This window comes from Athene cunicularia (assembly GCF_003259725.1).
Source record: "Athene cunicularia isolate RWA chromosome 11 unlocalized genomic scaffold, athCun1 chr11_part1, whole genome shotgun sequence".
Taxonomy (NCBI): domain Eukaryota; kingdom Metazoa; phylum Chordata; class Aves; order Strigiformes; family Strigidae; genus Athene; species Athene cunicularia.
This window is the reverse complement of record NW_020799113.1, coordinates 19428388-19454964: the sequence shown is the minus strand read 5'-3', so window position 1 is coordinate 19454964 and position 26577 is coordinate 19428388. Positions and strand designations below refer to the sequence as shown.

At 44.2% G+C, this 26577-nt stretch overlaps 1 protein-coding gene across 1 annotated transcript in view; it reads left to right on the top strand.

Annotated features, from left to right (window-relative positions):
* Nucleotides 1–26287, top strand: part of PSKH1 (protein serine kinase H1) — a 38128-nt gene extending 11841 nt beyond the window's left edge. Inside the window, exon 4 of the mRNA XM_026856887.1 lies at nucleotides 18579–26287. Within this exon, the coding sequence (XP_026712688.1) occupies nucleotides 18579–18896 (318 nt within the window). The 3' untranslated portion in view covers nucleotides 18897–26287. The remainder of the gene's footprint in view (nucleotides 1–18578) is intronic.
* Nucleotides 26288–26577: the final 290 nt, after the last annotated feature.

Below are 26577 nucleotides of genomic sequence, written 5' to 3'. Positions count from 1 at the left end.
CAATTCCTCCAAATCTTGGTCAAAAGTAACCAAGAAACAAGTACTAAAAATTTTAATGCGTAAGAGAAATTTGCAGCACAAAGAACCTCAGAGCAAACCAAAGGAGAGACAATGTGCAGAATTTGTATGTGCATAGCATTTCCTATTTCTCTTCTTGAACATTCAGCATCTTAGCAATCATCTATCCTAGCTTGGAGTTGGAACTAAATGCAGGTATTGAGTTAACTCTGCAGATACCACTATAGATAGATTCAGGCTGGTAGAATGCACTTAATTACTTAAAAAACAAGTTACTCTACTAGATGAATGGAGTAGTGTGAATAGTGTTCCCATAATAACTAACTCGGTCCATGTAAGTAAAGAAATGAAACAGAAAAAAGAAATAAAGAATTATCTCCCTGGAGAGAATGGGGTAGAACTTAAATCCAGGCTTTTTCTGACTCAGTTGGGACCTGAATACTGAATTGCCTATTCTTCTCCGAAGGGACCTATCAGTGATTGTATTATGAGGACTGTGGTTGGATTCTCTGTCAAATGACAAACCTGTTCTAAAAAGGGCACAAGCAATAAAAAGAAACAGCAATTATTCTTGGTAACCTCCTTTGCTTAAAAGTTACAGATGAAAATGTGTAGTGGCAGAGATCCACTGGAAAAAATAAGCAGCCCAACTTTCTTTTTTGCATACTTGTGTTTTAGTGTAGAAACTAATTTCCTGTAGGAGAGGAAAAAATTATACTTGCATATCAAAGAAAACATCTCCATAATCCCTATTGCTTTGCAGGAGTGTTCAATCAATGTAGGACAAACATTCTTAAAATTTGAATGTGGCTTTTTGAAGAACAGTAATTTTTGCATTGAAGCAGGTGTGATCCTCAGTTGTCTGGTTGCCAGTCCTGGAAAAGCTCCTGCATGTTTGCACTTTTGGTCACTTAGAATTAATTACATATGCCTGTGTAATTTAAAAACAGATAATAAATCAGTCTTTTGTTGTTTTCATGACAAAAAGTATAATCACTTTAGAAAAAAAAACAATTTAGAAAAATTCAAGTGTGTCATAATGTATCAGCTTTATATAAAATATATAAACCAGAAATTTTATGCTTTTTTTGCCCTAGAAATTTGTCCAGGTGTTTTCCTGCAGTTCATAACTGTAGCTTTGTTATATCATAATGCTTTGTGTAATATGTTACGTGCTAGTTAAATTGGTTATAGGGTAGCAACTGCCCTGAAGGGGGGAAAGCTCTTGCTCTGGTGATTTCCTCCTAGTACATCTCCTGTTTTAAGATGGGCAGTAAGGCAGCCTGGCTTCCCCGAGTTTGGACTGTCCTCTGGCAAATATTCAGAGCAAATTTAAAAACTGCCCTGAGCAGAGAAACACCACTGCCCTCTAATGTTCCCATTGGTCCTATATTTTTTTTGAAAACAGGAGATAGACATGTATCTACAAGAGGCTGGGAAAGCTAGGATATGTCTCCCATTTATTGACGATTTCCCTTTGCATGGTGTCCTGTGCTGCCCTTTGCTCTAAGAGGAGCTCCTTGCAAAGCCACCTGATACTTCTGGAAGTTATTGGCTCAGTGCCCGGGAGAGTCTGGGTGCAGCAGGACCTCTTGCTCTTGGGGACCCCGGCCCCTCACACTGACCAATGGTGTTGCCCTCCCTGGCTCTGCCAGTTGGTCTTTAGACCCATTAGAGGCTTTTGCAAGGCACAGTCATCACCTTGGCCTCAGATCTTCATGTCAAAAGCGGAGAGATTTCAAACCAGCAGGGTGGGCAGTTTTTGAGTCTTCTTGGAGTTCGAGTGTCCCAAACTGTTGAAATACAGCATAACAAAGAAAACAGGGACAGGGCAGCTGAAGGCAGTGTTTTAAACCACGTTTACATAATCAAACAAGTCTCTGGGACCATGTTTTAGCCTTACTGGGGGAAGAGTTTTTTACTGACAGCAGCTCCTTTGTTATTTTCCTGTAAGCCACATTAGATGGTAGAAGTATTTTACAATAGTCCTATTGTTAGAGAAACGCATGCATTTTTTTCTAAAATTAAAAGATTTTTTTTTCCATGTAAGGAAGAATTGTTTTTTATATAAATTGCTGAGTCCTTTGCATGGAAAAAGAAAAAAAATATCAATTTACAGAGGAATGTGCTTTTGCATTTGATGCGGTGGTGAGAACACGGTGATTTTATAAGTAGAGCAACAAGAGTGTTGACGAGATGCAGTCAGATGGCTCCCTGTTGGAAAGGGCGCTATGCTCTGCTTTGAAGAGCTGAAGCACTTGAACGGGGGGATGAAAGTGTGCCTCTCTTGGCCTCAGTGTTTTGTACCAGGCTAGCTGTAGAAATGCACTGCTCTTAGCTTCTGCTCTTTCTTTTCCGTTAATGCACCAGCTTAGTGGGTGTGAGTATAGGTGGATTTGTGTTGCTCCATACATATCTGAGAGCTGAAGTGTTTGTCCAGATCTTTCCTGCTGCAGGAGCAGACATCTTAGACTCCCTGAAACACGTTAAGCTCAATTAAAACCTGGAAAATCCTCTAACCTACTGCATCTACCAGTGACCTTGCTCCTGCAAAACTTTAGCGTGCTGTGTTAGAAAACACTTATTTACAGGTAAAGAAACACCTGTTCCAGAAAAAGGGCTTTGAAACCAAAGTATACATTTAAAAAAATCAATTCCTCTTCGCTTTGGCTGTTTCTTGAGGTTTTTTTGAAGTTTGTTTCCTCTGATGGAATTGGTGTGTCGCAAGGACCTTTCTCAAAATCATTCCTTTTGCCTTTTTACTATGTACTTCAGCTTATGTTACATTCTAACTGTGAAGATAACTCCAAAACCCCAGGTAGGGTAAGCAAGAAGAGGGGTGACTTTTCTCAACATATAGGTTTAATTTCCATACAGCTACAGTCTGTAACACCGCAGTAAGAGTTTCTATTTCACAGAATTGTGCATGCAATCAGGTCAGTGAATTTTCTGAGCCAGTGGGTTGTGGCAGGTGAGTTGGCTGGGTTTTCCCTTAGCTTGGGTTTGCAGTTTCTGTGACTGGAAACATCTTTTGAAACAATGTGGTAGAGACACTGCATGCTTCACTGTAGTGGCTTGTTTGCACTGTAATGCTCCAATTTATTTTGGTGTGTTGAGCAGAGGAGACCAGGGAGGAAATTCTCTAATACTCAAAGTCCTGGGAAACAACTAAAGGAGTGAGTGTATCTCTGTGAAGAGGAATGTGTTTTTTCCCAGTAATTTCATTCATAGCCCTTTGTCTCTGGGGCTGCACTCCATACCAGTAGCACTTGTGGGTTCAAGGCAGGACAGCAAAGATGAAGGGCAGCAGCTAAGCATTTTAGTTAAGATTTTTGGGTGAATGACTGAGTTTGGGTAAGTGGTGCACAGCATATGGCACATAATTACTGTAGGGGTTGGAGGAAGACTGGAGCCATATCTGAGGGAAAAGGACTTGCAGTAATGCTGTGATGTGACGTATTGTGTTTTCATTCCTGCATCTCTGGGCCCTATAAAATCCTGTTAATGGCAGAATAGTATTTCTGCAGAATTAGGGATGTAAGGATAAAGGGACATTGGTAGGGTAGAAAAAGAACATTAAGCTGCTTCTGTGCAGAATATACATAATTAACAGAAAGGATTCGAACTGTCAGCTACCATTGGTGTCTTTAACTCCTTTACAATTCTGTAAAAATAGACTAGGCAGTTTCCTCTTTTACCTTTGGCTGATTTAATGCTTTGCTTTATACCTGTGTCTCAGACGTGTTGTTTTTCCAATACCTTAGAGGAGGTGTCTTTTGAATGGCAAGACATGCTGCTACATGGTCATTTGCTTAGGACCAAGGTTCAGCAAGTGAGAATATATGTTAATTCTGCAGTGGAAAGAGCTATGATCTGCAAGAAACCACTCTTAGCTTCTGGGAGGATTGTTTATGCTTGACCATGCTAGCTCATCTGCATCCAGTGTTTCACTTGGGCTACATTGTGGGCTATGAGTATGGGCTACATTGCACTGAGGATGACAACAAGTCATGGGGTGAGTGGATGGGGGGTATAATCTTAAACTGCTTCAGCTGGATTTGCTGGACTTGGTCTGCTGAAGATTTGAGGGTGATATGGCTCCAGACCATCATCTGGAAATAGAAAACTAGAACAGCACTGCACCTCTAGAGACACAGGGAGCCCTGAGTGGCACCTGTAAAACATTTTAAAAGTGAGGTTTGAGGTGGGTGCTATAAATGTGTTACACTCTGGAGAAAATGACACCATCTTCCTAAGGAAGGAGTTAACCTGCATATGTGGCATAGGTAGGAAGTCAAGATTTTGATTTTCAGATAGTAAAAATCTCTTTTCAGCTGCAAAAAGCTTCTGTTGGTACTGAGTTGGATGGTTAAAAAGGTGCTTCCAAAGCCCGAAGTTTTTCTTGGTAGTCTCTTTCCCTAAACCCTGAAATCCCTAAGTCTGACAAGATTGCAATTGAAGCTTTCAGGCTGGTAGACGCAAGGGAACTGGGTGAGGTGTTTTGAGCTGGAAGGAGTGGCTCAAACCAGCAGCGGTGCACCTGAGTTCCCAGTTTCAGAGCATGAGCTTAAGGGCTGGCTCTTCCGATCTTGTCATTCTCACCACCCTGATGCTTTGCCCTCCTGCTGCCCCGACTGAGTGCTAAGACAGAAATCTCAGGCATGTTTTCCAATACATTTGTTTTTTTAAGTGGATGGGTTTATGGATTTTCCTGAAAACTGAGCTTTTACTAATATGCCAGATTAGTGTTGATTGGTGAAATGGGAGCCATGTGGAGAAGTCGAGGAGAGGCAGAACATTCTGGTAGTGGCTATTAAGAGATACCTGCTGTTAATGCAGTGTGCACCTAACTGCTAGTGTGGATGTATGCCTGGCTGTGTGTCTATAGCTCTGAACTTCCATCAGCAGGATACACCCTACTCATCAAATGCACCCAGCATTTCAGGTGTTTGGAGTGATTAATTGAAGAGTTTGATTTTGTACCTAACGAGGTAGATTTGAGTTGTCTGAGAAGGAAGGCATTTGCATGTTTCCTACCTTTGTCTGTGTCTGAAGAATAATTTCTAAGGGATTCTCTCATAGTCTGATTATTTTGAGAATGGTTGCATAGCTCAGACATAAGAAAGGTTTCTCATTATAGCTGGGATGACTCAAAAGACTTTATATACTATTGTATCAGATCCTGAAAGGAATACATGAGTTAGTTTCCTATCTCTTTCCACCCAGTCCTCTATTTTTTTTTTTTTACTTGCTTTTAGCTTTACAAGCTTCAGAAATTCTTGGTGGCATTCTTAAGCTACTGTTTTGCTCAAGAGGCTGATGTTGCAAAATTAAAGAAAACTGGCTTGGCTCTTGGATGAGGATGCAAAATAATTTTATAGCATACTCATCTTTCAAAATTTGTAGGAGTTCCTGTACCTCCAGTGTTTGGCGCAGGGGCTTGGCAAGGATTGGTATTGGAGGTATCTTTATGTCTTTCATGAAAGTGTTCTATGGTCTCTGAAAAATCCCTGTTTGGAAATGTGTTGTAGCACTTGATAGCCTTGCTTTGGAAACCTTCCCTGTGCACTGAATGTGTGCCAGGCATGTGGGGCTCCTGAATTGTCAATATGGATAAATGCAATGAGTAAGTGCAATAACCATTCTTAACAGAAATGGTGAATTACCCACATCTGCAGGCAAAGGAGAGGCATGATTTGAAGGATTCCTTGACTTCTGGAAGCAGGGAGCCTTCTCCTTGCTTTGGGCAAGGAGCATTGCCTCACATGTCCTCTGTGTCAGCTGGTATCTTCTGTGTCAATGGGTGAGAAGTGCTGTGGGAGAGAAGGTTTGGCACTAGGAAAAACTATGCTTCTTCACTTACTGCTACAGATCATTTTGTCCTCATCTGCCCTTCATGCTGAGCAAAACTCTTTTGCCTAGAAGCTAGGAAAATAATGTTCTTCAGTCTTTCTGGGGACAGAAGCCAGCAGGCAGATTCTGCTGTTACGTCGCTTTCAAAATCTGCCACAGGTGATGCAGGGAGAGTGTGGGGGCTAAATCTTGTATTTCCCCAAACCTATTGTGCTAAAATTAGCATTTACTTACCGGTGGCTCATCAACAAAGTAGAATATGTAGTGACTACAGTTCTCTAGAAATTGCCACAGGTCCAGTGGTGTTTGAGGCTTTACTGACTAACCCAGCTGAGGGAAGGGAGAGAGTATATTCATTATATTTGCAGATGACATTGAGTTGGAAGGGCTGCTAAGTGCATTGAATTCCAGATGGCCCTAAAAAATTTGAACAATTCAATGGCAGGTGCAATTTTTTTAAAAAATAAGACTAAGTGCACAAGTATAGGTGAAGAACGAAAGATTTGGATGTGTTGGCTTCTCAGAAAAGGATCTGTCTGTGAATCACAAACTATTATGCGAGACAGCAGTATAACACTTGTGGAAAAAGACGAAGGTACTGGGGTGTATGAAAAGAAAGACAGGCTGTGTGTGGTGTAATCCTGCTGCATTTAGTGGCTGATGCAGCATGCCAAGCTGAAGCTCTGACACTTCTGGGCAGCGGACTTCAAAAGCACCGCGGGCCAAGCAGAGAGACTTGACAGAAGATCAACAAAACCAATTGTGAGTCAAAAAACCACAGTCTCCGGAAGATGGAAACATTTTTGGCTGTTTGGCCTAAAGAAGGTGTTGTCATAGCAGTTTGGAAATATGCAAAAGGCTGCTTCAAAGAGAAAAAGGAATAATCTCTTTTCCAGATTATGTCAAAGCCTTAAATTGCTCTTAGAAAGATTCATATTAGACCTTTTACAACACTAGTATTTCCTGCTCCTAAAAAAACTTTACCCAGAGGATTGCTGAAGCTGTCTTGAAGAACAAGTTAGGCAGTCATCTGTCAGGAATGATGCATCTGCAGTGGATCCTTTGGGGACTGTGGGAGGGATTGGATGATCCCTGGATGTCCATTGCAGCCCTGTTTGTACCCTGGTTTTCCAAGGAAGCAAAGTCTGTGGAACTGTGCTATGTCTTTCAATCTCTCACAATTAACTATTTAACTTCTAAGGTCAGTTTCTACCCAATTTGGGCAATGTGGAGAATTAAAAGGCCTGAAGTTTCTATGAATTTTATGAAAGTCAGTAGCTCAGTAGGAGAGAGAACTAAATTCACATCCTTGCTTCAGGAAAGGTAATTAAATATCAGTCCAAATTTATCCAGAGAGCTGATCAGCATGTTTATTTCTGAACCATTTGTGTCACACTTGACTCCATTAAGCTTGTGGGAGGGAGCCTGGGCACTGGTGCATGTAGGGAGGAGGGATGTGCTGCTTCCATGGAGGGGAGATGACAGTACTGGCCAGGGACAGGGAAAAGAAGCAACTAGGATCATAGAAACCTTGGTTACAAGAGAATTTTGGAGGTCTCTAATCCCATTCAGTTTGAGATGGGACTGTTGCCAGTGCTAGATTGTATCTTCCCGAGTCTTGGAAGGCTTCAGGGATGGAGATCTCCCACCTCCCAGGTGATCTTTTCCAGGGCTGCACCGTCTTCCCCTGGTATTTCCTGGTACAAACCTTCCAAAGTGCAATTTCTCCCTGTTGCCCCTTGTATCGTTTGGACCTGCTGTGTGACTGTAATCCTTATAACTACTTTCAAATAAATGTAGTCTGTTACTAGACTGCCTTTAGGCTTCTCTTTGCCAGACTCAACAAGCCCAGCTCCTTCCACCTTTTCTTGAAGGCCACATACCACAGACCCCTGACCATCTTGGCAGCCCTCACCTGGATCTTCTCCACATCCTTCTTAACCTGGGGGATGGCCAGGCTCAACAGTAGTTGGTATGATTCCACGTAGCAAACTGAAAACTTCTGATCTTCTTTTTGGAAAAAACCCAACAATGTAGGAAAGAACAGGGTACAGTATAGCAGGGGAAAAAAAGTCATATCGGTATAAGATTATAGCTGCAGAATTTGCAGTGTGTAAGATAGTGGTGTTTGAGTTGTCCTTGCTACTTTAATTTTTTTCTTCTTGTGTATATGCAGTCTGCTGCAGTTTCAATGACATTGTTGTCCAGTATAATCTCTGAATAGTTTGGGTGCTGAAAGAGGCTGAGAAGGTAATAAGGAGAAATGCAGCTCAGTGGGATCCAGAACAGTCTTCCTGCTCTGCATTCTGTAACAAAAACATCCTCAATAGTGCCAGGAAAAAATGACTGTAAACCAGCCACCCTGGACTGAACTGTGACAAACCCAGCAAAACCTACTTTTAGTGTCTCCTGATGTTTTGTCCACTTTAAAAGTGGCTGTAGTTTATATCCGTGTTGCCTACCCAAAACGGCTTTCTGTGAGAGAAACGGGAATATCGTTAGATTGGGCCATGCTAGCCTAACTTGGGAAGCACTTAGATACCTAAACCAGGGCTTTCAGGAAGTGCTTGGATGGAAGAAGGGGTATTTCAGCTCCTCTGACTCATGCCTGGGTTGGATTCTGATTAAAATTGGAAGAGTGACTATAAGGAAGAAAGAAAAGTTAAGCCAGGCAGCAGGGCAGGTGCTGCTCTTCTGCTGGAGCCTGAGCACTGCTGATGTTTGCAGCACAGCTCCTCATCTGCATGCTGCTTGTGGTGCTTGAGGAGGTTAAAGGAGCCTCTGTGCTGTCCCGAGCAGCAGAGGAGAGCTGGTGCCAGCTGGGGAGCAGGGCAAAGTTGGACTAGCAGCTAAGATTGTTTTAGGATTTACTCCCCCTTGTTTATTCTCTTGTAAGCACTCAGGGCTTGTGCATCAACAGCTTGAAGCCTGCAGGAGGGTATGTGTGTGTATATGGAAGGTTATAAGCTTATCTGTTCATCCCCACCACTGCACTAATCGGTGTGATAAAAGATATTCTCCCTACCGGGGACTGCTGTTTCTTCGTTAAACTGTTACTCTGAATTTGTATGTAAAAACACCAATTAGCATCAGTTCCATTCTTGGCCAGTCCGTCTCTTAAGATGATAATTCAGAATGAGAGAACATAATTCAGATCAAATACCTTGGAGTTTTCCTTTGAAGATAAAAGCACTGAAGATGTCATGATGCCCAGATTTTATGAACAGATTGGAAAAGGTATTTCCTAGTTCAGTTACTGCAATACTGTTGTGAACTGATGCTATAGCAATACCTTTGGAAATTTCCGACTCTCCTCTGCTTGCCTTTTTGATGGCAGTCTGTAGCAGTCTGTGCTCGGTGATCTAGTCTTTTCACCTGTATTCTTCCAAGTCCAGGTCTTTTGACTGTGAACTTTCTTAACATACAATTTCTCAGTCAAGGTAATGGTAAAGTCCCCTACATCTAACCGTAAGTTGCTGACATGTTTTTGAGAGATGGATGTGAAGTGATCCAAGCTAAAATGTGGTATTACCCCATCTTAACATGCCAGTTATTTCCCTAGGCGTTACAGTTAGAAGAACTGTCCCTGGCTATAGAGAAAAGCTTTGTGTGTGTTGTTTTTGTAGCTGCAGTAATTTTACTGCATGATTCTAACTGAATACTCAGTGCTTGTACAGGGAAAATCAGCTGGCTATTTCCATTCGAAAAGCTGGGTTATAGAAGTTCACAGCACCAGATGGCTGTGCATACTTATAATGCTGTGGATTATTAAAGGGCTGTTGTATTTTCCTCTTTCATCCTTTATTCTTCCTCCCCACATCAACAAATTAATGCCGAATACTTGGGAATCTGTCCTGTGCAGACTTTAGCACGTTACATCTTTTCATTGGAAACTCTTTGTTCCAGCCCTTTTGAACTGGTTTGTTTTGATCACCTCCTTGCAACTGTTTGTGGGCTGAACGATGCCCTGGACTGTCCGAGCCTCCTTACTGGAGCCTCAGCGCAGTCCTAGGCTGGTTCAGCGTGTTACATCTCATAGTTGCTGTCTCCAGCCTGCTCTTTCAGAGCTGACGTTCTGTTTTTTTAAAGTCAAGGGAGAACCTCCTAAATTAGGCAAAACAGCTGTGTTGATGTGAAGACTCCAAAACCCATCTGCCTCTGGCCAGCAGCCTGTGGTGCCATCTGAATCACGTCCTTGCCCAATACCACATTAATGCTTGTTTTGCCAAGACTTCTACAGCGATGCAGATTTTACTGTTCAGGTGCCCCACAAAATGCATACTGCTCCTGTATGAAAGATGTAGTGCCAAAGAGGACCTCTGATTCATTTATTTTTAATAGCTAACAGCATGTTATCTGTCTACCACAACAGAGATCTGGATTTTAAAATGCCGTTACTCAAAAAAACCGACAAGATGGAGAGATGTGCCCTGCCTCCAGCACTATACATACGTGTAAGATTGTGTCGTTTTTGTGGGGGTAAAAAGAAAAGCCTTTGCTCTTCGTGTTTGTGATACCTGGGTGCCATTTGTGTCCAGACTGACTTTCTTGTTAATGGTTTTTAATGGTCCAGATGTCTTCAGTGAGACTGCAAACAGCAGCAGTCAGTGAACATAGAGTGAAGATGTATATAGGGACACGTACACAGTTCCGAGGAGTGGAACGGACAGGTGTGTCTGTAGGATAGAAAACAGCTCTTGCAAGCCTTGCATCCCACATAGGTTCTGCAGAGCAGGAAAGGCTTGTCTTGATGCATGTAATTAACACCCAGAACAAACTGCTTTATGTTAAAAGTTCTGCCTGCCCAGGTCAGGGGTGATCTTTGCAGCTTCTTGAAGGATGGTATCTGTATGGCCTGTCCTCATAGGGGTATGAGTGTGTATGTGGTAAAAGATGCACTGCTGAAATCTAGAACCTTCTGAAATCTCATTTAAAAAAAATATTTAGGGGAAAAAGAAACCCTTAGAAACATGAATATAGTGGAAATATTTTAAAGAACTAGTGTCCAACAGGAAAATGGATTGGAAACCTCTTCTAAATTAAAACCAAGTAAAAAGCCAACATAAAACAGTTGTCTTGTTAGCTTGTTTGCAAAGCAGGTTTCAGTGACTGCCTGACAGCAATGTGCACTCCTATCCAAGGCAGAGTAAAATTCAAGGATATCTGAAATCAGCCCTGAAAGCTGCTCTGCCTACAGAGTGCTGGCTCCCACCCCCACCTAGCTTTAGTTTAGTTAGACGAGAAGGCTCGTGTTGGTAACGCAGGTCAGCGTTTTATTTCAGACATGCACGTTGGGAGCTCTGTGGTATACGCCAGGTTCATGCTTTCTTCAGCTGTAAGTGAAAGAGGTGGGTTGGTTGTTCAAACTGGAGAACAGCGTGTTGTTTGTTCCCCGCATGCCGGCGTGGACGGCGCCTCAATAGCTTTTATGCTGATGTGAATAACAAGCAGGGGTGGTGATGGGATTTAATCACAGAAGGCCTAGCACTGCATGCAACCACCTAGCCTAAGTGACACTCAGAGGAGGATTTCTTGCTTTTCCTCCTCCTCCAGACTCAGAGCCTGAGTCTGAATAAAACATAGCACACTTGAGAGCTCTTTAAGGCATTGTAAACAATGCTTTCCCCCGAATTTTTTGTCTAGTAGGGCTGAGGCTGCAGTTCGGTGATGCGCCCCATGTTTTATGCAGCTTAGAAGTTGAGGAGATGCTTTTGTAGGAAATGCTGGCACACCTCAGAAGCAGCAGCTGTCATTCCTGAGGGGCCAGAGCTACAAATCTCCATCACAGGAGTTTCTCCCATTATCATTAAGGCTGTAAGACAGACTGTGGTGGTGATTTCATACTTGGTAGAAATGCTGCTAATTCTGGACTCTGTGCCAGTTGCTCACTTGGGCTGATGTAGCTGCTTCTGCAGCCGTCTGGTGAATCATGCCAAGGAATGGTCACTGAAAACCCCAACAGAAAAACTAGCAGAAACTCCCTGATTTGGCTCACATTGATTGCACAGACCAAACTGTTTGCACTGGCACAATAGAGGGTGCAGCATCAAAATGGGAATGAACAACAGAAACAGGTGCTTGTCTTCTGTGGCATGGGGCCTTGCTGTTAACAATGGTAAAGGCATGATATGAAGGCAGTCCTGCTGATCAGGTGGATGTGTTCAATCCAGTCTATCTCTTGGGGCAGGCTTATTCCCAGTAAAACTTTTTTGTCTTGTAAAACTTTAAAAGTAGCTGTCTGGTTTTCTGTAGGTGATGCTGGCAGGAACCGGTGTGCTACTGTAAGGCCTCTCACCCTCCCTGGTGCTTTGAGGCTTCTCTGGTGCTTGATCAGACTATCCTAGAAATCAGTGGAAGTGGGATACAGTATTTTTGACCTAAGAGTGATCTTTTGCAGCTGTGATAACATGCTTTGTGCTTCAGCTTCATGTTTTTATAAAGACTGACTGGCAAGAGAGATTCAGGCCTTTGCAGTTCTGGGTGTCCCCCACCTTCCCCATAACATCGTCTTTAGAGCTCACGTCAGTTCTCCTGAAAACAACATGTAACTTGGGTAGGAATCAGGAAATCAAAATGTGTTTTTCCTTCAGTGGGTACTGTCAAGATTAAAAGCAAAGTTTGGAAGTTAAATGACTGGTGGTTCTTTTATTTACACAGGGCTAACCAGAAGATGCCTCTGTGGCTTTGACTTTCTAGGGAAAACATCAGGTAGCTTCAGTGTGTGTGTGTGTGTGTGTAGGCTTGTGCACTGAGTGCTGCACCCGTGGGGTCAAGAAGAACTCTTGGATGGTCAGGGAGGCATTAGCTTGGAGATTGCTGTAGTCAGGCTCAAGCAGGTCACCTGTCAGAAAAAGGGTCTGTCTGAAGGTTGCCTGGTTGCCATCTCAGACTTCATTCACAGTTTCACGAGCAATGACAGAATGATGAGACTTTGGAGTTTGAGCATTGAACAGTGACCCTGCGCCACCTGAGTGACCCTGTGGTCCTCCTCTAGGTTATCGATGAAGGTGCAGGTGCTGAAAAGTGTCACCTGAGCCAGGAGGGATGTAAGGGGACAGGCACTCTGACGAGGAGGGAGTTTTGCCAATAACCGCAGTTCTTAGATACCCATGTACATCTTTACGGCCCATCTTTCGTCTCTTTCCAAGAGGCCTCTTAATCTCTTGAATTCAGTTGTTGAATAGGGTAACTGCACAAAAGATAGAAATAAGGAATGGATGACTGCACAGCTCATCTCAAAGATCATGTGTTACTAATGACTGGTTTTCTGTTTCAGATATCCTCACAGTCACTAGAGAAACTTCAGGAGTCTTTCCTGCCTCCTAGGGATCTCTGCATGCAAGTAGGTAGGATGTGGGTTTGGTAGGAGTAATTTTGTTTTGTTTTAATTTAAGGTCCTTCACAATTTACAGTAGTACTAGGCATTACTGTATTTTATCTCTTCTGATCTCAGAAGCCTGGCAGTCCTCCTCCTGCCTGGTGAACAGAGGGAGAGTGCCTTAGAGCTGTTGTCCTGTAAGCATGAGCTGGTGAGTCTTTGACAGACATTACTTTCCAGGGGATGTTCAGTCCTCCAACCTGAGGGCAAATAGTCTGCACTGATAAACTATTATGTATCCAGTGTTTGTCTCATGAGAAATGAGGGTTGTGAAATGGATGCTGCACCAGCTGTCCCAGAGGACTTGGTTGCAGTTGTTTGATGAGCTGGTCAGGTGTAGGAGGTCTCTGCCAGTGTTCAGCAAGTACTGCTGAGGTTCTGCTCAGAATATGGCTATTCCACCTTTTTTAAAGTTATGTAGGAAGACACCAGAAATACTGTAGTACCTTTCCCTTCTGGAGGAATGCAGTCTAACAGAGGGAATGGCATGGAAGTTGTACTCACACTGCACTGCTTTTGAAATCAGTTAATAGAGGAACAGGGCTGCAAGGTGAACAAGCATTGGTGACTTCATTTCTGTGGTGGTTTTGTGCAACAAAGGAGAGGAATTTGTCACTGCAGCAGTGAGATTAAAGGCAAGGCTATCTGATGGGATTTAGCTGATGCAGTGTTTCATGGCCACTGGATGGGCACATTTTCCTTCCAAGCCATTCTCTGTTTCTCCTCAGAGAAGCAGAGGGGTAGAATCTCCTCTAGATAGCATCAGTCCTGTGTGTGAATGCACCTAGTGTCCTGCACACACACACACCCCCTTCTCGGTGTTCCCCAAACACACCAGCGTTGACCTTCCTCAGCTGTTATACAAGCTCCTGCTGCTGCCTTGCAATATTAATCAGGAGGGTTCCTGGGGGTTTACTAAGTTAAAACTGCTGTTTTGCCAACTGATGCAAGGTTTCTGGAGAGTGGATATATTTCTCCAGGGACTAGGGTTGAAAATTGCTAAATTCATTCCACTCAGTGCTTCAGTAGAATGTAGCCTTACCTATTTTTAAATAAAAGACTTCAATGAAATAAAACCAAAGATGTGTATGGTGCAGCAAATGAAACCTCCGTCTGCATAAACAGATCAATAAACTGATTTGTGTTTGCTGACCAGAAGAAGAATCTAATTGCAGGTACTCCATATTCAGCGTTTGTGGTGAAACTAGAGTAATTGGAATAATGAGAAATCCAGTTTGCTTTTGTTTGGAGTTCATTCTTCTTTAGGTTTCATTAAACTGGACTAGTGCAGTGCACAGGCCTCACAAGGCTTAGGCTGGTGACATACTCACAGTTTCTAGGTCTTCAGACTGATACGTTCTTCATATTCTAAATTACCACATTTGCCATCTTTTAATATGACTTGAAATGACCGAAGTAATATTGTTCCTGGGGTTTAGAGGTTCATTTCACCTGCCAGATTCTCTCCTGCTTTGTGTTGGGCAGCCATCAGTGAACTGAAGTTTGAATGCATCTGAATGTCAAAATAGCTCTCAGGTTGCCTCAAGTTCCAGATCTGTGCAGTTACTAAAATTTACAAGAGGAAATAATGCTCTCCTGCATGTCCTAAAGATGTATTTCCAAGAAAATATTGTTGTGTCAGTCCTCGGGTATTTTTTATTTGAATGCATCTCTTGCATCTTTTTGGATTTAGTTAAAAAAGAGAGGACGGACATCCTGGCGAGAGACAATATTCAGAAAGGTAAAAGATTTTAGAGAGATGGAAAGAAATCTCCCAGGAAAACCCCTGAGATTAGAGTTGTGTGTATGTGTTTTCTCTCCTTGAGTGGGACAAAAGCTGTTTCGAGGTATCTCAGTCTTCTCAATGGCTGGTAACAGTGATGAAATGGTGGTAAAGAGTTCTTTAAAAAGTTATCATTGCAAAGAGAGTAGAACAGTCACCGGTATTTAATATCACTTTGAGTTAAAGTCAGTAAATTGGATAGGCATACTGTCAGCGTAGACGTCTCATTAACATTATTTGGAGAGTGGAAAATGAGTCCTCTATGAATGAAACAGCAGGGTGAGCTTGCTTTCTGCTAGGAGGAGGACACAGAAGGAACTGATTGGAAGTTATTGGGGTGTAGATAGGTAATGATGAATTTATGATTTTAACTGTATGAAGAGCTGATAAATGAGTCTTAAAAAAAAAAGCTACAGAAAATAGATTGATTTTTTTTTTTTTTTTTTAAAGTTTCTGAAGGCATGCCTGGTAAAACTGGAGGTAAATCCTCTTGGTGCTGGGTTTCATTTGGGTCTGTCCATCTGTGGAAGAGAGAACCCAAAGGTCATCTGTAACTGGAGATCTGGAGTTTTAAAGGAAGGTGATGTGCTGACCTGCCAGCTGACATATGGTACAACCCTGGTATTATCTGAGATTATGCTAATAAAGACTAAACCCTGCAAGTTGATTCCCTTCATTGTTATTTAACCAAGGAAGCACCTTATCCAGAAGTCTGGTAGGAAATCTATAGGTTTGAAATGCAATTTATATCTCCCTGCGGCAGAGACAGATTTGGCTTTTTGGTTTTATTATTATAAATAGCTTAAAGGCTGAGCTCTTCGAAGGGTCCATAGTTCTGCAAAACAGACCAGTGTGTTCAATTGCAATTGTAGCCTTTATTGTGATTTTTGCTACTTGAAAAGGTTTTTTTATTTATCCTCTTTATAAACAAACACTTTAATGAGTCTCTGATCAAAGATTGTCCCTGTTCTATTCTAACAAGCACCTGTTTTTTTCTTACCATTCATTGCCAAGACACGTTTCATCAGCTAAGTAAATGTGATTTAAGGCAGGTCATGACAAACTAATTATATTTGAAAGCAGTAGACAGGGCAGCTTGAATTTTAAGAATTTTTTTTAACTGGGTTTGTTCTTGAAACATTGAGGGAAGTGGATTTTGGATATGGTTTCAAAGCACACAGAGGTGGTGTCTGATCCACAGAAGGCAGCTGTGCTTCCTTTTTGAGCACTCTGGCTCTTAAGTATTTCCATTTCTTCTATGAATATGTTCAGGAACATTTATAGTTTTTTATTCGTGTACCACTATTTTCTTTATATCAAGTAGTTCATACCATTTTCACTCCCCTTCCTTGCACTGTTATTGGCAGTGATCATATATCCCACTTTAGCTAAGCTGAGTAAGCCAGACTGTTTTAGTCATTGCTTGTAAAATAAAACTTTCTGTACCCTGATCATTCTCGTAGCCAGTTTCTTAGCTAGAGCTTGAGTTCATCTTTCCTGGCCATGCCACTGTCTGTCCAGGGCCGGGAGCAGTGCTGTAGCGCTCTCCTGCCTTTCATTATAAAATCCTCCTGTGGATTAGTTCTCTTGCCAGTGCCTTTGAGTCTTTTGACAGAGAAAATTGCTTTTGGTAGCAATAAATTGCAGACCTCAAAAAAATCAGGACATAGCTTTTTTAGACCATTTGGACAAGAAAAGGTCATTATATCTGATTGTACAGTTGGTGGACCCCAGATTTTAAAATAGCTGAATTCTTTTCTTTCTCACCAAACAAAGCAAGGATTGAGACACAGAATAGCAGTCTTTTTCTTTTTTAACCACACATGCTGTTTCCACTCAGCTACACATGTGTGTTTGTACATCACCTTAATTATTGTATTGAAATCTTCACTTCATTGCATTGATCTGCTCAGGCTTTTTTTTAATGCTGCTTGGGATGTTGTCTCCATGTACTTGAAAAATTCTGTATTGGTGGTTTCAGGAGGGATGAGACCCACACAACACCCAGTGATTGCAGAAATCTCCTCTTGCTCAGAGCCATTCAACACTTGTTTTTTTATGCAAGCCATACTGCCTCCTTCACTTTTAGAGTGAATTTTGCCATGGTTTTCTTCCTAGCTTTGTCCACAACCCAACCTTCACCTTATGCTAAATGAATTGTTCTCACGTTAGTGCAAATATGATGTTTTGTCAGAAATGAAACAATTCCAGCATGCTTGTCTTGTAGGCGTTTGCCTCATAAATTGTTATGGCTATATTTTGGTGTACTGGGGGGGATATAGGTGGAATTTAGTATAGGAGTAATTAATTATTTTGGGCTTATCTCTTTAAAACTAGTATTTTTTTAAAATTCCTTCCTCTTTCCTTGGTAAGCAGTCTTGAAAATTCCTTATATCTAGTATTTGATTATGTTTAGAACATTTTATGGGGTTGTTTCCAGCTGGTCTGAGTTGGCTGTTCCAGGGTTGACCAGTAGCAACATCTGGATCTCACTCAGAGTGAGACTGAGTACCACAGCAGAAAAATGTCTCTAGTGTTGGTTTCAGGATTGATGCAGAGGTCAGTGCTTGCTCACTAGATGTGTGCCTTAAAATGAAGGGTCAGAAGAGACCCAGGGGTCTGGTGTCAGATCTGTCCTCTGTGAGCAATACGACCTGCTTTCAAGCGCTAATGGCTTCATCGGATACAGAGCACTTGGGTTGAGGATGGTCTTCGGTGGGGATACTGTTACTGTTCTTTTTGTAATAGCTCTATGGTTTTGGAAGATGTGAGAAGATGAGGGGGGAGGCCTCAAGGCTAGCACCAGGATGTAGGTCTGGGAGCCTGTGTGTGTCCGTTTGGTGCAGGAACTGGAGCAAGCTTGGGTGTGTGAGCAGGTGTGTGTCTGAGGGTGTGACTGCTGGTGAAGGTCAAGCCAGATGAGGGGGTGAAGGGACCTGGGAGCTGGGGATGTCCACATGTGTGTGTGTCTCTAACCATAGGAGGATCTGGCAACCAGAGACACGGGGAAGTCCCAGCCAGCTGCTGGGGGGACAGCTGAGTCTGGGGGTTGACAGGCCACTTATGGGTGTACACACGTGTGTAGGTGTCTGTGGGGAGAGGTGAAGATCCAGGATCAGCTGCCAGACAGCGTGAGTGTGCAAGGGGTCTGTAGGGTATGAGCGAGGGGGTCTGTGACACAACTAGAGTGGGGTCTGCAGCCCCAAGGGCTTGCTGTGCTCAGGTGCCAGCAGCTGGGAAGACTGGGATCCAGGGTCAGCTACTGGGCAGGCTGATTGCCAGAGCCCAGCTGCTTGTGGGATCCACTCTGCACCTCTGTATATGTAGATGTTTCCCACTAATTTGGCCTCTCCCCCTAAGAGTCTCTTGAAGTAATTGTGTCTCATATCCCTTGGGCAGATACTGTTGGTTACAACATAGAAGATTTGAGGATGAAAGAGAGAAGAAGCAGAATGCCCCAAAGCGCCTTTTGGGCATAGGAGGAGTTAATGAAACAGCAAAGCTGTGGCAGGATGTTTAATTCTAATCATCTCTCTTGTGTTTCAGCCCTGGCCCAGTGTGTCGAACCTGGCCAAGGATTTCATTGACCGTCTGCTGACAGTGGACCCCAGTGACAGGATGACAGCCCTTCAGGCCTTGAAGCACCCGTGGGTGGTCAGCATGGCAGCATCTTCCTCCATGAAGAACCTACACCGTTCCATCTCCCAAAACCTTCTCAAGAGGGCGTCTTCCCGCTGCCAGAGCACCAAGTCCGCGCAGTCCACCCGCTCCAGCCGCTCCACCAAATCCAACAAGTCGCGGCGGGTTCGGGAGCGGGAGCTGCGCGAGCTCAACCTGCGCTACCAGCAGCAGTACACTGGCTGAGCAGGGCTGGGACATGCCAGGCGTCTTTCCAGATGTCTGCTCTGCCTTGTAGGTGTGCAGCGCCCTTTGCCACACTCTCGCTCAGTGAGGAACATCCAGGTACCTCCCTCCCTCCCTCCAGGTGTGTCCCCCGCCCAGCCCCATGCGGAGCAGAGGTGATCTCATGGTGGCCATCACACCCTGCCAGCTGTGCCGCGGGGTCTCACGCAGGAAATGGGGGAGCCCTTGTGGGCTCAGAGCACAGCTCAGAGCCTCAAGTAATACACAAATTAAGGAGCCACATGCGGAGAAGAGCTCTCTCTGTAGCCTGGGAGCTTGGTTGTTCATAGTTATTTATTAATTCCAGAGTGTTAAGTTTCTCTCACTTGCATATGAAAAAAAAAAAACAAACCACTTTATGTGTATGTACAAGCACGTATGTGTGCACATACACATGTGAGTGTGTATATGTATTTAAAAATTATATATTCACAAACTTTGAACTGGTTTAGTCAGACTCTGTGGTGCCTTTGCAGTGAAGCTGGTGAGTCACATGCAATTAGGAGTAGGATAGCTCTGACTCACCGGCATGCTGCCCACCAGCTCCTTGTCCCAGTACAGTGCCGAGGAGATGCCAGACAGCAGTTTTCTGTGATGACGGGGAAGCTGTGAGGTTTCCCCCAAGGGCTGCTATCCACCTGATGACGTCGAGGCTTTGCTCAAGCTGTGTGAGAGCTGCTGTGCAAATTGGCAACGGGGCTGAAGTGCTGCGAGCTTGGAGCTGTAGTCCGGTTCCTTTGATCTGAACTGGATGGGTGCTGCTGGTGGAGGGGTGAGAAGAGGATCATTGTGCTGCAGGAAGTTCATGGTACACAGAGGCAAGGCAGGGTTTTGGGGGTTCCTTGCTGTCCCCCTTGAATTATCCTTCTCCTATTTATGGCAAGACCAGTGCCTACCATGCAGGATTCATTCTTGCTGTGACATGGCCCTGTCATGTCTGTGACCTGTTACACATCTTGTGCCCTTCAGACTACTGTTACCAACCATGTCACTTCACCAAAACTTCAGTGGTTCCAGGTATTGCTCCCTGTCTGCAAATTTTATGGGGCTCCCTTGCTTTGCATGCCTGTTCTGTCCCAGTCTTTCTGTCCCTGCTCTGGGACAGTGGTGTGGTGCTGGGAGCTGTTGGGATGGCCACAGATGGCTTCATAGCATCAGGGTAGGGGCTTGAGTAGTGGAGATCTAATCCTGGAGCATCAGCAGAGATAATACCCTGGAGACACTGCAGGAAAACCTTGGAGCTGTTAGGTGTGATTTAAATCCAACAGGAAGGAGCTGCCTTTCAGGTTTCCTTGTGGTGATGCAGGGGCCTCTTGTGAAGGACCTCTCAGGGAAGGTGGGTGCTGTTGAGCTGAGCTTTTTGCAAGCCTGCTGAGATATCTTCCCAGCTACTCAGAGCAGCAGAGTGGGGCTGTTGGCACAGTCTCGGGGTGGATTTGCCTTCTTGTAATAGCAGAGACAACATCTGCAGTGAAGGGGAATGCTGGGTTTTGAAGCTTTTGGTACAGAGCCATACAGTTTGCTTCATGCTGTGCACTTGAAGTGCTTGCTTGGTTCTGGACTGGAGATGCAGGCTATGCAAGCTCAAGGGGCTTGTGAGCATGGCCCTTCCACCCAGGACTGATGTCTGCGACACTGTTTTAGTGTCAGCAAGGTTTTAACTGGTCAGTCACATCCCCAGGGAGCTCTGACTTTACTGGCCTCAGTGCTTCTTTGTCAGCAAACAGCAAAGCTGCTTAGCTTCAGTGGGTGAAGACTAAGTTTTCTGTTCTAAGAAAAAAAAAAAAAAGGCATTTTTAGGGATACACTTCCCACCCTGAAGCTGGGTTAGGTCATAACCACTGTGAGCGCAGCCTTGTGCGTCTAAGCATGCAATGGGGAATACAGCAGAGAAAACCTGAGGACAGCCAGTATGTGTATCAGGGGTGAATTCTAAATCCTTTGCATAGTTTTGCATATTATTTTGAAAACTCTGCATCCTTGCGGGCTGCCCTTTCTCCAAGTGGCCATCCTACCATATCACATGCAGTCTTTCTTCCATCAGCATTAATGGAAACCACAAAATTACCAAAAATTTTTTTTCAACTCTGTAGACTGTAAAAACAAAAGTTTCTTCAGCTTCTTTTACCTTCTTATGTAGTTTTCCTGGTTCATTACCATAAACTATAAACTAGATGTGATTTCTGACAAAACAGGTAGCTTGCCACATTTTGCTTCATAAACAATTCAGTGCCTGTCATATTACTGCCAACAGCTCTCCAAAAGCAGCAACCACTCTAAGACAAGTATAAACTGGAAAATTGTTCTTGCCCTGTATGTTAAGAGATGGCTGGATGCTCTCTCAGAGGGCTTCTGTTTTTTTTTAACTGTTACTCGTTAGTCTTCTATGTGTTTGGAGCATCATACCCAGCCACTGTGATCTCTTTTCCTCCCTGGGTGCTTTTATGGCCCTCCCCAGATTATCTTGTATGTTTATCCTTAAAATAGGTATTTGGCCTATGTGAGGAGGTCAAACTGATGAACTGAGCCAAGACCTCTAGAGCTTGAGAGCCTTTCCTTTAACCACTAGACCATCAAAACGCACAGGCGTTGTGCAGGTGCCTACCTGTGCTGTTCCTTCATGCCTTCTCTTGTGGGGTGGGGCATAGATGAAGGTGGAAAGGAGATCAGGATGTTTAGCTCTGGTCTGACCAGGCTTGTTTCTCCACCTTCACAAAGCAGAACAAAAGTCTTCTCATCTGTGACAATTTTTGTTTCATTCCTATTTTCAGCAATTGGCTTTTCACCAGGGAAAGTTCAGAGCAATGTCATTTGTGGTGAGTTTGGGCTGGAATATGTTCTGGGAAGCGAGATGTTGCTATATAGATTCCTGACAGCGTCAGTTTTCTGTGATGATACTCTGTGACTGGGAGGTGAATTGCCAGGAAGGATAGCTGCAGCCTGCCTCTTTGGGCTATGGAGATGTTTGTGGTCCTCAGGCATCCTGCTCCTAGGGAATTGTATCAAAGACGACCTTTGGCTTTTCTAGAAAAATAACTCTTAATTCTCCTTACAAATGCAATGGTTTTTTGTTTGCATGAAAAGTCAACGTAAACATGGGGAAAATCTTTATAGGCTTTCCTTTCATCATTTGATTATAACACTCTTGGCTCAATCCCTCTTCTTTTTATAAATTCACTATTTGCAGGAACCCTTATACCCAGACAATAACATGTGTGGGCAGAGGGGAGACTAGCAGAGCTCTGTCCAAGTGTCCCTTGGAGTCCTCTGTGATCTTTCTGTCTTCACTCTGTCTGGAAAACTGTGATGGTCCAAACACTATGTTGCAAGGTCCAGCTTAAGAGCAATTCCTTGGGAGCTTTTATCCTTACAATTGTTGCACACTTTCAGCTGGGTCTGGTGGGGAGGACAGGCGAAGTGCTGTAATTTTGAGCCATAGTTCAGGTACCTTCAATCTGTCCTCTAGGAAATTCTTCACTGTGAATTATCTCAATCGTCTGTCTTCATATATATTCTATAGGAGCACCTCAATGCTCAGTTTATCTTAAGTCTCAGGAGTTTAAACTTTTCAGGAGTGCCTTGTTTGGGGATTTTAGAAGCTGAAATCTCTGAAATGTTTTTCTGCCCTTCTGTTTATTTTTTTATAACTCCTTCTTTGGCTCTTAATGATGGTTCTTTATTTGGATCGCAGGGTTTTTTGAACGAGTTCCTCTGGTACTGAACTAGCCAGGAGAACACAGATAACAAATGCATGTTCCAGACCATTGCTGAGTTGCAGTCTTTATATTAGCTGGAGTGCAAATCTCAGAGTGCTTTTGTCTTCTGTACCTTTGTTCGTGCAATGAAAATGAAGTTGGAATGACACCTAGTGGCAAGCCGTAATGTGTCCTTGTCTAAGTACAGAGCTCTTCTAGTTATGTTCCCAGTGTTTCTGGGTGAGATGCTCTTCAAAGAGGAATCTGGGTTTAGTGTGCTGAGTCTTGAACCACATCTGCAGTCCTGGATGTTCAGCCCTCTCAGCGTGGCACCATTTTCTCCTGTGCTGATCCTGAAGAACAGCATTTTAGTCCACACAGGGATGAGCGTGAGTCTGTGTGCACTCGCTGGAAGGGATGCTGAATGATGGGGAAAAGATGTGCAGTCAACCCCCAGTGTCTCAAGGAGAGCACCCTGCCTTGGGGAGACATCTTAGTGGACACTAGGAGAAAGCGAAGCCTAAAGATGCTGAGGTGAGAATCAGCAGGTTTGAGACTTTCTTCCATCATGAGACACGATGGAGCAGCTCAGGGTGTTGCTTTGCAGTGTTTCAGAGAAATGCAGTTTGGAGGAGTAAAGGGAATTATGGTTGATTGTCTTTTGGAACTTAGCAGTACTGTGTAAAACAATCCCATTGTTTTGTCCCGGGAGTTTGGCTGCTCTCTTGGGGGAAAGAATTATGCCTACAAAGAACATGGCCTGTTGATTCCTTGATTATTATTTTTTTGAGGGTTATTGGAAATTAATGTGAAAAGGTCTTCCAGAAATAAGGTTAGGTGGTCTGCAGACTTGCATCCAGATTTTTGAGTACATAATGTATTTTTCTATGCATTTTGCTAAAACAGCAATTACTTGTCCATGTTTGATCTTCTTGTAATCCTTCTCGAGCTTCCTAAAAACTACCATGTCAACCCAGTGGCGGTAGAAATCCCCCTTCCTTCAATCCAGAAGTCTGTGCTGTTGAACACTGAGATTGTGATAGCATCCAGATGTTCCTGCCAGTTCCTGGGCTGTGTTGTTCTTGGAAACACACAACTGTGCGTGAGGGACAGCTTTGTAGCCTCCTGAGGAGTGTAAGCCCAGACAAAAGGGCTCTGACCTGCTGGTTTCAGTAGTGTGGAAACCAGCTGCAGTGCAAGGCCTGCATTGCATATTTGTTTTGGAAATGATAAACCCTCAAACTCTTAACTCCTTTGGGATTTGTATATTTTCTTTTTATAGGTCAGATCTTTTCTGCTCTGGTAATGTACATTCTTTCTTATACCCTGCTCCATTTCTCAATCCCGCTTTCTACCCAGGTGTTTGGCTGAAGTACTAATATAATCAACTTTTATATAATGCACAAACTGGAATAGGAATTGTGATTAATTCAGCTACTGGGCAGCAACTCTGGATTTGGCTCTGAGGAGCCGTAGTGAGTCTTGGAGCAAAGCAAAAGCATCTGCACAGTGCCTGGCTTGTGGGAGAAGGCTCCCTTTGAGGACCCTGCAGTGCAGGCTCAGCTCAAGGTGATCTGGTGCAACATAGGACAACTAGTATGTGGCTGTTACAGGCCTCTTATTAGACTGCATGGGGCCATATTCCTATTCTAAGTGATGATACTAAAGATCTGGAGGGTTTGAGGTGGGGTAGATTAAAATCTCAATTGTGTGATTTAATTAGGTTTTTCAAATGATGCAGAGCAACACAGAGATTAGCTGGGGGGGGAGGGGGGAGGGATATCACACCCTCTGGAGGAGTTGCAAACTGTTCCCTGGTAGCACTGTATTCCAGATGAGCCCTTGGATTTGCGGGGGGGGGTGGGGTGGGGTGGTTGTGTCCCAGCCTCTCACCTCCTCAGCTTTGTCCTGGAAGATACCACAAAGTGCCTGTACCGCTCGGTGCCGGATACCCAGCCCCAAGTTGCCTACGCCACTCTTGGGAGGGTTTTGGTGCTTTTTTTGACCACTCGGGCTCCTCTTTCCACCTGGGTTAAGAACGCAGCCCTTGGGTGCTTGAGAGGCAGGTGCCTGCACATCAGCTGTGCCTTACTGTTCAGTAAATTTGCCAAAAAAAATGTGAAGCAGCGGGGATTGTGTGGTGGCAACAGCATCATGGAGTTTGGTACCTTCCACCCTCAGTGTCCCTGCTGTGGAGGATCATGAGAGGCTGCTGCCTGCCCGATGATAGTTTTTTCCTTCTGCTGTTCCCCCCCAGCCTCCCTGCACCATAATACTGTAGATCTCTCGTGTGAGATGGGCAAGCTACTCGCTGCTGTTGGAAATCACGTTGCACTGTGTGTGTGTGCCGAGCCTGGAGGAGCTCCACAGCCCCAATGAGGTGCGTTAAAAACGAGCAGTTCCTGCGAGGGCACCCAGATGCTGTGAGTTTTCCTGTTGCCTGTCACTACGGAAAGACACCTCCCGGGAAGCTCTTGGGACTGAAGGTCTTCCGGCACTTGCTGTTATTTTTGGTTGCCAAATTTCCGGTGCTGGGTTGAAACAGTTTGAAAGTAACTCCAGTTGCATCCCATTAGTCTCCTAACAGGGCTGTTTTGAGAAGCATCCAGTTCTGTGACTCACCTTTGGAGTCCTGTCTTTACACTAAGGACTGTCTTGAAGGATGAAGTCTGAACCATTGTAATTAGTCTGTAACATTACAGTTAGAGTGTACAGAACTATTTATTTTGTGTACTCAGTCTGCTAAACATGTAAATGTGTACCCATCGCTCTGCTGTCTTTACTTCTGGCTCCTGGATCTGCACATGGGTTGACTGCTGAAGGGCTCTGCTTTCTGTTCTGTGAGCAATGGTCAGTGAATGCATCAATAGACAGGAGCTGCTCACCCCTCTAACGTGCTCTTGGAGCACAGCAAGAAGGTACCAAAGTGCCTGTAAGAGTTTGCTGGTTGCTTGAATGCAGCTGCCAGGCCAGGAGCTGCCTGAGGGAGACCTTGTGCAGGGCTGGGGTGTCCACAGGGATGCTCTGGGTGAGCCAGGCCCTCAGCCTCTCGCTGGAAGGCAGGGTTTGGAGGCTGAACAGGCGCTTTGGGACATTTTGTTCACTTTTTTTTTGGCTGCAAAGTGGCAGACAGGGCCAGAGAAATACCCTCGTTTGCCCACAGCAACTCATTACCTCTCTGGTTTCACTCTGAGCAGCTTTTATGGGTGAATGGGAGGACCTCTAATAGCAAATGAAAAATGCACACCCCTTGTGAACCATGTCCTCCTGGAAGGGAGGTGATTTTTCAGGGGCAAGAAACTGCATCCCAGTGGTGACGGGGATCAGTGACCTCAACAACACAGAGCAAGTGACCCATAGTGCTGCAGTTGATCAGTTTGAAGCTCCATGTGGCCACCAGTTCCTTCCACCCATCTGGCCCACCCCATATCTACCATGTTCAACTCTCTTTAAGGTCATTTAGCAGCTAACTAAAGCCAAAACTGGGAGTCTGCTGTTTTCATGTGACGGGTCTTATTTCAGGTCCACACTCTAAATGTCATGGCAGACCGGTGTGTTACCGAGCACAGCTGCTGCTGCCAGCCTTGGGGGAGATTTGCAAGGAGCCCGGCCCCTGTGCCCTTCTCCCCTGTGTCCCAGGAGAGGCTTTCCAAGGCAGAGTCTGGGCCAGCAGCTTCACAGGTTTCTCTGCAAGCCCCAGTTCCCTACTAGGTTTGCAGAGCAGACCACTGAAACCAAATTTTATTCAACCAATAACACTTACCAGCCCTGGGCTGTATTTGAGCAGCTTTTCTATTTTTTAAACTCAAGCTTATGGGTCTGACTCTTTGTCTTTATCCTCCATTCATGATCTGTAACCCTTCCCAGGGGTATGTCTCTGTGTAGGATCATGTTTTCTCTGCAACTGCTTGCTAGAGAGCGATTACAACTTGGGGTGGGGGGTGGGG